Genomic DNA, 13,251 nt, shown 5'->3' on the forward strand with positions numbered 1-13,251 from the left:
TGGCGAGATTCTGGGTTGTGGATCCCTATACTCTTTTGAACTTATATTCATTGGCGGATCTAGCAAATTGGCAACATTGTCTTTTCTCCATTTAATTCTATAGAACTGTATCGATCCTTGGAAGGGGAAGGTGCTCCGACAAGAATCGATTATTTAGCATGGGTTTAAATGGCGGAAATCCGGTATTGCCAAATTGCTGGATCCGCCTCTGCTTTATGTCTAATGAGTCCAAGGCACGGTTTTATCAATTTAAGGAAAGGAAGAGTGTAAACATGTAAATTAGATTAATGAACCATTATGATACACCAAAAATAATCTTGGCAAGTAATTTCACTGTATGCATTTCAGTTGTTAAACCAAGGTCTGAACCTAAAACCATATCCCACACAGATCTGACGATACATCTGTGCATCTGTTTATTAGTATTTTTTTCCCAAGTTTGATGACTGCTGAAACTGCAGCCACCACTGAGACTCCGAGGTAGAAGTGAAATATTACGCTTGTATTTACCTCCACCCGCAACGCACATTTTTACTCTCCGTAGAATCTCATATATTTGAAGTAGAGACTATTGATTTTTAGGGAGGATGTTTGATTTATTTGTCTCTCGTCGCTTTCACGAATAATTAACGAACTCGGCAACGATGTGAGATACGGCTCCCTCGAGTACTTTCATTAAAATTAAATCAGCCAATGGCAAGCCCCGAGGCTGAAGTCCAAATCTCGTAGCCTCGGTAGAAAAAGGGACTAGAATACAAGATGGTTGAAAGTGAATCCTTCGTCAATAATCCCTTGCTCAGCCTCGATTGTGTGAGCTTTTCTTCTTTTCTTCAAGTTCCTCTCTGTTGTCCCATGACATTTAAGTTCAGTTCAGATTTCGATAATATTAATATCCGACGGATCGTTTTTGAAACTGATCAGTCAGGTGTATTATACTCAATTTTAGGTAATCCTAGGTGATAAGTCTGTTTATACTCTATACGGCAGATCCCAGGATTTTTTAAATCAGGTTCAAAATATAATGAGGGGTGAGGAAGGGAGAAAGATTAAATTTTATACACAATAAGCCGAAGAAATCTCTTTCAGATATTACATTATGTTCAACTTCGTCAACTGTATAACCTGTATCCTTCATCATCGTTAAATGTATACTCTTTAAAATGAGCCAATATATAATTTAACTCAGAATCAAGACTCGATCTCAAGTCGGACTCGGTGTTTATTTTACAGATTTTGCCATCAATTTAACCGAACAATATTAGCAATTGTGTGTTTCATTATAATTAGTCAATGTGAACTTCAATATTTAGTAAATACATGGTTACATGAATGATTTAGACCACGCAATTTCTTTCCTTGATATATTCTGTAGCTATAAAGTTGTCGATTAAAAATGCCACCCCTCTGAAACAACAACGTTGCGGTAGAAGGTTACGGTATCCGCTGGCTGGGCTTTGTTTCTTAGTCAGCGGTTCTTTAGTGTAAAGTGCATAGGGAACATGCAATCTACAAAATTTTCTTTTGGAATCATGAAATCAATATGATATATATTTTACTCAAAATTTCAATGAAGGAACGAAAATATGTGCTGTTGCTTAGTAAATCACAATTTTCGTCTATTATTTTTTCCTTTTCTTTTTCTTTTTTTTCAGACCATGCTTCATATACCTTATGCGACACTTCCATTTAAACATACTTCAGTTACAAATCTGGTGTTTTCATTTACCAACAGGTTTTTTTTAACATGCATACATCTAGGTCGCTTTATAGCACTCCCTCGCGCTCTACGACACCTTACTCCTTGTCGAACTACAAACCTTGGGCATTGAGCACCTTAACATTTCTGTTTCAATCCCCTTCCTCCAACCTCTCATTGGGTGCCCTCTGCGCCTTCTCCCAGACGGAACCTGAGACATCACTTTTTTTGTAACTTTTTCAAAATCACTTTTGAAATAATTTTGTTCAAGTATTTTATTAGAAACTGTCGATATTTTCATTAAGTGCGTGTAAGTATTTTTCCTCCGATATCGTTGACTCTGTATGCGCAGCTCTAAGCTCACCCGTGTTTCCGCCTTCAAAGGCAAAGAAGCTTTCAAGATTGTAACACACTGATCCCGGAGAGCATGTGGAAGGTTAAACCACTCAGGGAAGGGGGAGGTTCCTTTGTCACCGACGTTAACGGGTGCACGCGATCTTTCTTGCCACGGTCCCCAAGTTGCAAGATCGAATTCGCCGCTTTTAAAATGAAGTCTTTGGAAGATATTGCAAGTTTTTCAATTCGGCAACTGAGTTTATGGTGCAGAAAAATAGGGGGAGGAGGGTAGATAAAGGGTAAAGTTCTCAGATACGTGGGTAATCATTCTGGACTTTGCTTGGGTCGCATGATACCATGCCATGTTGCCCCAGGCTACGCATACCTAATCGATGATTCTCACTAACCTGGTTGCATACATACAATACGTGGATTTGAAGCCCTTACGATGCGGTCAAAAAGGATATTGGTAAATATTTCAAGTACTAAATTTGAAACGTGCGTATCGTCATGGCATTGTCTCAATATCTTTGATTTTGCTTCATTTATTCAAAAGAGAACTAATGCACGTACTTCATAGATAATCTTTAAGGTGACCGGGACAAAGTCATACACAATTTAAAAGAGAACTAATGGCGGGGTTTCTTAAAATTTAAAAAAAAAAAAAAAAAAAAAAAAAAAAAAAAAAAAAACGAAACATGATCTGAATATTTTACAACGCCATCATATAAGATACGAATTTTTCACTTTAACTATAGCGATTTTTATCGGATTTAATTTTAATCGCATTTACGTTCCGAAATTGTTTCAAAGTTTTATCTGGAGTTTTTCAAAATTTTTAATTTTTATTGGAATTCCATCGGCTTAAGTCTCCTTAAAACTTTGCCGACTGTTCTTGAGGAGAGTACAAATAAGCACAAAAAATCAAGATCTCCTTTTGTTAGGCCTCTTGGTGTGGAAGTTAGCCTTTTGGTTAAGGACCACTTCATCGGAAGTAAGTTCCGAAATAATATGGATCAGGGTTTTTGTGATTCTGAAAATTTTTGATGGGGGGGGGGGGGTATTCCAATAATTTCCAATTATTTTAAGTAGGATTTATCTGAACCATTATCAACTGGTCTTACAGAGCTGAATACCAACATCGATTAGTCACCATTTTGCACTATGATTGTCATCATTGAGGTTCTGAATTAATTCACTGACCGACGATGCATCGTTTGTTTGTTTTTTTATTTTAAATTTACATTTAAAAGAAAGGAAACATATTTATTTCTTGTGTATTATATCCTTTTTGTTAAACTTTTTTTTATCCACACATCGACGGCATATGTGAGTCGGCAATCACACAACTCGGTTTGCGACGCCGCAAACTTCCTGTCAAACTTTATTTTTTTTAAAAAATTGCCTAATATTCATGTTTCTTTTGTGATATATTACTCTTTGAATGGAGCGCCTGCTTTGATTTCTTTTGATAGTGTGCAACACTTCTGTTGCAAAATAGTTGCTTGAACCGCCGCGGCGGGCGAGCAGGACGACCAGCGCAACGCGCGCATTGGCGCCTACAAACCTAACTGGGATACTTCACGCATTGCGCAATGCGTGAAGTATCCCTGTTAGGTTTGTAGGCGCCTGTGCGCGTTACGCGCTGGCTGCACACCGCGCGCCGTTCCGCTCCGTATTAGGCTCTGATATTCAAACGAATTCAACGTTTTTCAACTCACGGTGATGAAATGATTGCACACTCTGCGTGGAAATCATTAAAATCATTCCTCTTCTTCATCTTTTTCATTTCCTCTGCGTGTTCTCATTTAAATTGATGAAAAAAAGAATATGTATTAAAAGGAAAACTATACTCAAAAGCAATTCTTTAAAACTGCCGTGATTTTTCCTCTCTGTACGAAGAAAATACTGCATAAACCTCAAGGAATGGTGTCAATTTGTTCTCCTTTAAAATGATAACATAGAGGCGGAGATTTTCAGTCACCGCAAACGAGATACGCAATTGCGGACTTACGCCGTCGATAAATATTTTATCCATTCTCAGAACTGGTTCTCAGCGCAACAGTGATGGTTATTCAGACGCATTGTTATTACTATCGATATTTTTCGTTTTTTCAAGAAAACCGACAACTATCTCGGTTACTCGTTAGCGTACCACAAATTCAAAATCGAGAACGTCGAAACATCTTCCGCCCCTGCAAGTTTCCTAGGCGCACAACCATAACTTGCGCCGGCTACTGATAAGCCTGTCCGTGCTTCTCGCAATCTAACCCCTTTTCCATCGGGTAGATAAAAATCGCCAACTTATTACTAAGTTTGTCATTGTCAGTCTAGCACAATTCCAACCTCTGATGATCCTCTTTCACGTTTGTATCGTGCCTCGCTCAAATATGCTGAATCGATAATTCTCAACGGTTTCCGACTCTGAAAAAAGGGTTCGCGTTTGAAAATCGTATCACACAAACTAGTACCCTTAGTTCTGGATTCACATTTCCTAAGTTTTGCATTACGTTAAAGTTAGTATCAAATTAACAATAAGTATGTTGTTAGAGGCCCCTTACAAAAGGCATGTCGCATATCATGCGATGTAGAATTTACTTTCGTAGATGAATCCTTGCCCTAACGTTTGGGGTCCAACTGAATAAAGACGGTTTAAGGAATCTTCCGATATTTGAAAAAGTCAGCCCCATTTAAACGGACCTTTTACAAACTGCTCATCCTACAATTCGTCAGTCTTCAAGGTGCAAAGATGACTGCTGCGCTCCTACAACATAGACTAAATAGGTTTGTTTTCAACTGTCTATATTACCTCATTTGTTGAAATTGCTTCGATAACAATAAAACAAGATATAAAAAAGGTGTGGTCTCTGAAAGCTAACATTAAGAGCCTTCAATTTAGGATGATACCACAAAACGCACTCTAGTTGATATACTTTCGTTGGCTCAACAGCCTCTCAAGGCGAAAAGATAAATTAAATCTAATGTCTTTTGTGAAAATTATGAACAATCCTATCTACGAGCATTGGAAAATAAATGGTACAAGTTGGCCAAATTTACAGTGAACTGGCACAACCGACTATAACTAATTCATCGACAAGCCTGAATAAAAATAATTCCTCTGGACATGTGGTCGAGCTAATGAAATGCATTTTCGTAAGAAGTTAACAATAGGTTCAGTCACAATCATCCTTGACACTTTTTGTACCGCTGAATATACACCAAAAGAACAAAATCATGACACCCAACTTTTGAGCCCTATTCTTTTCGTGACGGGGTTTGTTAAAGCCACTCAGTAGAAGAAGGCCAGTTTTTATTTGTAGGATTAATTCCACTTTTTATGGCATGTTTCCGCACAAAGTCTAATATAACGTTGTCCTAGACTGCATATTTTAAGAAGAATGCCGCTTCGTGGCTTTTATTGGCAGCAACTAAGCATAAGAGGTTGTAAGATTACGCGGAAATTCCTATTTTCCTAGTCGGAGGACTTGAATTGATTTTATGCATTATTCATATTTGCTCACATTTGTTTTTGTTTTTTTCCTTGAGAAGGGAGGGGATCATTAATTTAATCATATCATTTATTTATCTTGACACAGGAACTACGTTCTAAGCCTTACTTGACTTTGAAATTTTCTGTGCAGTTGCGTAAAACCATGTTTTGCGGCCAATCAAGGGCCCGCATTTTCAAAAAAAATTCTCAAGTTTTACAACGATTTTTGAGGAATGCACGTTTTAAAATACATTTTATGACCGAAGTGTGTTTCAAAATAAAAATTGTATTTCTTAAGAAAAAGTTCTCCCAAAACAGTTACAGAGAGGTCCTTAATTGCAGTCAGCGCTTATGCGTGCAAAGTTTCAACGTTAGCACTTGGTATTATATTTTTCAGGCTCAGCAGGAATAGAGAAATAATTCCTCAGTGCAGAGATGAAAGACAGCCGTGGAAGAAAATGGTGAAGATTAGGCTAAAGAGGGTGCATTATTTTTTTTTTCTTTTTTAACTGGCGTCGAGCGAATGTCTGAAAGTCACGTAGCTTTGTCTACTTTGTAGGAGGCTCTCTTGGTGACTTGGAGCGTCTTTCCACTCCTTTCCGTGCTCTCCAAGCTGCAGTGGCATGGCATATGTATTACCCTCAGTTACTTGACAGATGAAGTCGCAAGTAGTTGGCTCACAGTTCGTGTTTACTGCAGCGCAGTTAATGCGAGCGGAGTCTAGCACCGGCCGAGTAAAGTGGCATAAATTCCAAGTTCAACTTTATTTTCCGGGATGTATCCGAGAATTATTTCGGGCGTTTTACCTACGAGACGACGCGTGCGAGAACAGCCGATGAGCTGTGGAAAGAGTTCGTTTCTTACAATAAATTTTATTTATTCAACGACAGGGGCCGCATTTGTCCAAACCGCACCCCCGACCAATCAGAAGCGCTAAGTTGGACTTGAGTACGGTCAAGTCTCCTCTTAAGTATATTTAAGTGCGGTAAAAGAGCCGGCTTGGGCCGAATTTTGTCGGCTCTTTCACACGAAGTGCAACATCCATCGATGATTCCTAATCGCATACCACCGGCCAGTCAGAAGCGCTAAGCCGGATTTAAGTGCAGTCGAGACCCATCCTAAGTACGGTGAAAGGACCGACAAAATTCGGCCCCAGGTCCAAATGTTTTACAAGCTTTAGTACTACAGTGGAAATCGGATACAACGACCTACTACGGACCGGCCAAATATGATCGTTTTATCCGATTGTCGCTATAACCGATGGTCAAGTACACTGAATAAATGGGATTTCAGCCACGGGACTAACCAGATCCCAGGTCGTTATAACCGATAAGTCGTTATAAACGATGTCGTAATATCCGATTTCCACTGCGTTACGAGTAAAAATTACCAGAAATGTTTTGTCAATGTGGGAAGTAGAACGCAAAGTACTCCAAACTTTCATGGGATTCCTTTTGGTAAGTTGACCTTCCTGTTGAACTGATGCGACTCATCGGTTAAATTAACAAAATATTTGGTTCGGAGTCTCGAATAAACCTGTAAAAACAAGGCTCAGACGGCTGAGATCGATCTCGTATCTCGATTCTAATGACAAATAAATACTTCAGCTACTGAACGGATTGGAGGAGAACGAAAATGCATTGGGTCATGAGGACTTCCTTCGGTTGATTTTATCAAAAACTTGATCGATCAACTAATTAATCGTGGTTGGTCTAACTGAGAGACAATGAACGAAAATTAACAGAAAACGCGGACATTTTTAAGTGTGTAGTTTTATACGGTTCCACTCTGTTCACCTGATAAAGTTTGGCATTTCATTGAAAGTGGACGTTTCATATGGTGATTTTCAGTAAATATTAAAATCGGTAATGAATGTCAAATTCAGAACCAATAGCAGTCAATGCATCCGCACAGCCCCCTCCCCCTCCTACATTCATTTCTATCTTTCTCTAAGTAATTTCTCTCTCTCTCCCCCCTCTCTCCCTCCCTCTTCTTCCCTCTCTCCCACTCCATCACTTATAATTTATTTATCTCTTCGAGTATGTAAATACTTGAAAGCTATTGCTTTCCTCTTGTTAGGTTTTCATCAACAGTGTGATATTTAAGTTTTTCCATAAAAGTAACCCATCCCTTCACGGCTCAGAAAAGACATTTTGTGTGGTTAGGAAACTTTTATTCCTTAATATAAAATCGCAATTTTCTAAAAAAAAAAAGACGTAGAACGAATAAAAAGAGTATTATTTTAGTTTTGAGAATTAAATTATTCATGCAGATTATCAGGTACTCCTTGTGATCATAAACGGACTGCCTTTTATCTGTCTGTTAATAAGTATATCCCCAAAAAACGTATTGTGAGGATAGTTGAAAATTTGAAAAACTCGAGGAATGGAAGAATATATTGCTCAAAATAAAAATACATTTTGGCCGATTTTAAGACTGATTCATTCACTCTAGGGCTTGATTTATATTGTTCTTGAAAGTGTATCTTGCATGTGTTACTCATTCAATATACGGACGCAGTAACTCTATAAAAAAAAAGAATAAGGAAAGGGTGCGCTATAAAAAGTGGATTACTTTCAAATTAAGTTTTAACGCATTATAAAATTTATTACATTCTATTCTATAGACAAAAGAGGTCGGGCAGAGCAGACTCGATTACATTGCCGTGAATACACGACCGATGGTGCCAGATAAGCACAAAGCTCGATATTCTCCACGAAGGAGAGATAAGAATTCGCCATGCCTGTGCAATGTGCACGAGGTGACTAATCCCTCCAGGAGCCGAGTGGCTTCCAGGCGTCACCCGCGGGATATTGCCAAAGTTTAGTGGATGCGCATCAAATTTGGCGGAAAATTACCTCAAATTTAAGAAATATGACAACAGAGCAGTCTGCTCGTCGTTTTTTACGAAACTTTAAACGCGCACTTATTCTCTTCTCGAGATTCCTCGCCTCGCTTAAGGTTTGCGGGTTTATTATTTTGCGCGGTGTAATAATTTACCTCGGAGCCAGAAAAACGATACCAGGAGCTCCCCGTAAGTGGAGGTTAAACGAGTCTCTTCCAGAAGAACGGATTTTTAGAGTTAACGCAATCAAGTGTTTGGAGGGGCCACCGGAGAGAAGTTTTAATTCACAAAGCTGCTAATAAATTATCGTCCTAGTTAAGACGGTTGAATGTTAGTAAGTGAGGGAGGTGACGGGCTCAATAAAATGCTTTGAGATTTGTAGGTATGCACGGACATACCCTATTTTTCTGAGAGTAATCAGAATTTTAAGAAGACGGAAGTGAAATCCAGGAAAAATTGATTTTAGTAGTAACTTTGCCACTCGGCGAAAAATCCTCTTGCAACAGGCAGTAAAGAAGCTTACATCCAGAAAAAAAAGCTCCTTTTATTGACCAAATTGCTTGATTCAAGCGATTTCGTTCTTGATTCAAGAGAAAAACTGCTCGACGGTAAATTCAAGTGATTTTTCCCCCAGTAGAGTTGTTACCTATCTTAAATATTTAACGGCTGTTTTCCTCAACACCATTTTTCGTCACTTCCTTCAATTCACGCAGTTCACTATCTTGTCAAATCAAATATTTTCATCGTGAAGGGTTGATGACAAAAGAAAAATTACTTGATCCTCGAGCTACTATGTGTTCTAGATGAATCATCTAATTCTCTTTGAAAATCATTGCCTGGGTCGATTTTCTACAGAATGTTCCTTCCTCGCTCTGAAACACAGAATTGAGGGGATGAACTTTCGTTTGTAATGAACTTATTCATTTTCTCATATGATGGTGTTCATGGAATAGGATTTCGAAAGGACTTGCATTCAATTCCCCGAAAGCGAGTAATGATTTGTGACATCCAGTGCTTTGGATATCTTAAAGAAAAGTTTATACATATTTTTTTTTCACTCCACTCTGAGGTCGCGGTTTGCATTGAGAATTCACGACTTTGTGGATCTTTGGGGTGTTTACTCTCAATTAAGGGAGAGAGAGGAAAAAATACGTCAGCTAAAAATAAGTCAGCCGTTTCAGAAGATTTTCCCCGAACCCTCGGGAGTCCGTGGCGTGGTACCAAATGTAATCATATGATAAAACCAATTAAAGTGGACTCTTAGCTTCAGACAAAGTAGTGGAAAGTTCGTGCATTATTTCAGCTGCTAATTGTGAAATGCAAAAGTAATGTGAAATTAAAACTTCGAATCAGCTTCTAAATAAAGATAAAGGATAATCTCGTTTCCTTGTGGTTTTTAAGAAAAAATCCAAGATGCGAAAAGTCATGAGCACTAATCAATATAAATACCAGGTACACTGAAAATTTTTCAAAAAAACTCTTCACAGCGACAACTTTTACTTCCCTCCGTCATGACATAAATTGGTTTGACCAGTTTTGATGAGAACTCAACAACTAAACAATCATAAATAGGACTTTCTTCAAGGGGAAGGTTAGAAGGTTCTATTTACTACGGGGTATCACTAACACGCAACACAATTTATCAGACGCTGCGATACGTGACCAAATAGTAAGAAGACTCTCCCCTTGGGATCTTTTCAGGAAGAAACCAACCTACTTACAGGATCTCAGTCGATCGCTCATGCTACTCCTTCCAGTCCCGAACTTTCGTGTTCAGCAGTGCAAACATTGTGGTCATATGACAATGAATTGTGATGTCTCAAGTAAATCGATTGCATGCTCCTATGACGTAAGGCCGTATCTTACATGAGCCCTGTTCTACATATGAATCTTTATTCTTTGGGGATCATGCGGAAATCGAGTTACATTCTTACGACAGAGGAGCGACGATATGACAGAAGAACCGACGGAAGAGTGAGGCTTTGGTCGTGTGCGAGTTCAGTTGGTTTGGGTCGCACAACTTTATTCCTCTCAGATTTACGCATTCCTCGGACATGAAACCTCCCCCGAGAAAGCTTGTTCATGTAGACCAGGGATTCTTACTTTCTATCGTTGATTCATTGTGAGTGGATATCTGGTCACGAAACAGCGATATAGCGTGTTCGCTGGCGCGAGAAGCCACTGATTCGAATGCTGGGCCAATAGCTCGCAACGGATCTGAAAAATAAAAGGACCGAAATCCAATAAATAAACGGGAAAAAATGCGGGAAAATACTCGCAATACGGTTGCCATGTCTGGCCGGGAATTTCAAATTTTTTGCTGTCGAAAACGAGTTGTGAATCAGAGAATCTGAGAGCGTTAAGGCCTGACGTCAGAATCGCGTGATCGCGGTGAAATATTCCTCATTGATATCACTATGCGTGAATAGTGCAACTATGTTTGGTGGATTGCGCCATTTTACGTTACGTCATGAGATGGCACTTCTTGGACGAATTAAATACAGTATAATTTTGTATGTTTTTCATCTTGAAAACCGTTCATAATTGTATGTCTACCTACATAATTTGAGTGCAATGATCCAAATCACCAAGAATCGCTTTAATCATGAATTCACAAAAAAGTACCCTTCATAATCCATCTTTTTCGATTTTTTTTTCAATTTGAAAAATTGTTTTCATTAATTGGATAAGATTTATTCTCTAAGCATTTTTCATAATATTCATTCCTTTCCACGCACAGCTTGAAAGAATGTTATGCACAGGGAGATGCTTTGTAAAGAAACACTAACGTTACAATATCAGAACTATAGGGCGCCAAGTATAAGTGAATGAAAATATTAATATCAATAAAAATTAGGAATATTAAATAAATGGGGGGGGGGGGGGCTGCCCGCTTCTAGAATAACTATGGATAAATAGGGTGCTGTGGCGGCTAGTTGTCACAGAGGGTCTCATAAAGCGCTGTGAAATTGACTTTTATGTATGTTTAATATTAATTGAAATAATCTACGTTCATTTACTGAAAGTAGTTTCCAAAAGTGCCCACGAATAAAAATAAGCCACGAGACATCAACTTATGTCCTTTCTAGACATGATCAGAACTTTTATCTATAAATGACCCCTGTATACCACCATTAGCAAGAATACCGTAATTCCAGTCAAGTTCATTCTATCAGTTCCCTGAAAATACTTTATAAAATCGTCCAATGATCATCCTCTTCAGGATCATTAGATCACATCATTGCAAACTGAATGAAAAAACCATGTAAGTGCGTAGATATTCGGGATATTTGTAGGTGATAAAGTTGTAAAATTTAGAACACACCTACGATGTTCTTGTTTGAGGAAGCATTCTAAAACGCCGGCACAGATCGGAAGACTCACTTATATTTTGCTCGATCCGGCAATGCGAGTTGCAACTGTCGGAGCTCTTCAGTTCTGCACGAATCAATCCTGGGGTTTGATCCCGATTTTATATTCACGAGGCGCAAAGCTTCGAGTTGCTTCTGCCTAAAGAACACAGTTTATTCTTCCATTATTCCTCGATTTGCGGGCTTCATTCATCCATTCACCAGTAGCTGCTGAGTTAGACGCACTAAAAGGAATGTTCGACCGCTTCGCCTCCTGAAAAGGCGGCAAGTACACGTGCGGTGTCATCTCAGATGTATGAACGTTGTTGTTGTTGTTGTATACATTTATTTATCGCCTCGCGTAAAAAGGGCTGAATATTGGTTAGCATGTAAAATCGTACCCATTTGTAAGGTTTATTAATGGCAGATTAATTTATGACAGATTCCTATGGCGGGTAGTCGCCGTAAAAGCGACTTACATACACACAGATTAATTTATGAAATGAACGCCAAAATTACTTCATTTTTACTTAATACTTCCCGGCGACATCTCTACATTGCAGTGCATTCCACGAAATAGGTCATTCTCATCACAAGTCATATTATGAGTCTACTGCAAGATATAAATAAAAATAAAATAACTAAAACGTTGGATGGATTTGAAACATGTTCGTCAATGAGTGCCCGCAGTAAGTCATTTCGTGTAAAATAAACTGACTTTACCAGGGTGTGAAAGTGACTTTAACAAAGGTTTCTTAGGTCAAAACGAAGGTTTTAAATTTTCTTTCGCCCCGAGGCTCAATAAAAAAAATGAACTTTAGGTTAAAGTTTCGTACACTAATCTCTTTTCGGGGGCTTTTCTCATACTGAGGTTAATTTAGACACAAATTAAATTCAAAGTTGTACATAACTCGGTTTTTCTCTCAGAAGAAGGCCTAATTTCCGCTTTGGCCAGTCTTGACGATGGCTGACTTCGGTCATTGGCTATAGCATCTACACTCACAATCAGTCTGAATCTAACACATTTTGCATCTATGTTTATACTTTGTAGTGGCAACACGAACCGATCGAAAATCAGCGGCAGTCTTAACTGATTTTCAAATCGCGGTCTAGTGACTAGATTCCTATTTATCGTGTTTAACAGAAGTCATGACCTGAATTTGATCTTTTTTTTCAGGACGATGGACAGTAGACGCTTTGCAGTTGACCCCATCAAACAAATACGTGGAGAAGCGAGTGAACGACTCCTACGTCGTCGAATGCTACGGAAAAGGAGCAGAAGACTACGCCTGGATAGGACCGAGTGGATCAAGGATACCCAATTCTGACTCCTCACATAGGTGAGGAATTTCTAGAATTCATTTTCTTTTAAAATCTTTTTTTTTTTTAAAAAAAAGAAAAAAAAGTATGATGCAACTCGCATGGTAGTGAGAAGCATTGTACCAATGATGCAACTATAAAAATTTGTAACAAGTATGCGGTGTGTGTCAAAATGTTATGCTCCTCCTTCATGTTTAAGACTACAATCTATGCA

General features: G+C 38.6%; 1 protein-coding gene across 6 annotated transcripts in view; it reads left to right on the plus strand.

Annotated features, from left to right (window-relative positions):
• LOC109037581 (limbic system-associated membrane protein) overlaps window positions 1–13,251 on the plus strand; it is a 134,660-nt gene that overhangs the window by 107,897 nt on the left and 13,512 nt on the right. For all 6 annotated transcript variants that reach the window (XM_072298411.1, XM_072298412.1, XM_019052320.2 and 3 more), the window contains one exon: window positions 12,895–13,057. In XM_072298411.1, coding sequence (XP_072154512.1) covers window positions 12,895–13,057 — 163 coding nt within the window. The remainder of the gene's footprint in view (window positions 1–12,894; window positions 13,058–13,251) is intronic.

Source organism: Bemisia tabaci, chromosome 3 (genome assembly GCF_918797505.1).
Source record: "Bemisia tabaci chromosome 3, PGI_BMITA_v3".
Taxonomy (NCBI): Eukaryota; Metazoa; Arthropoda; class Insecta; order Hemiptera; family Aleyrodidae; genus Bemisia; species Bemisia tabaci.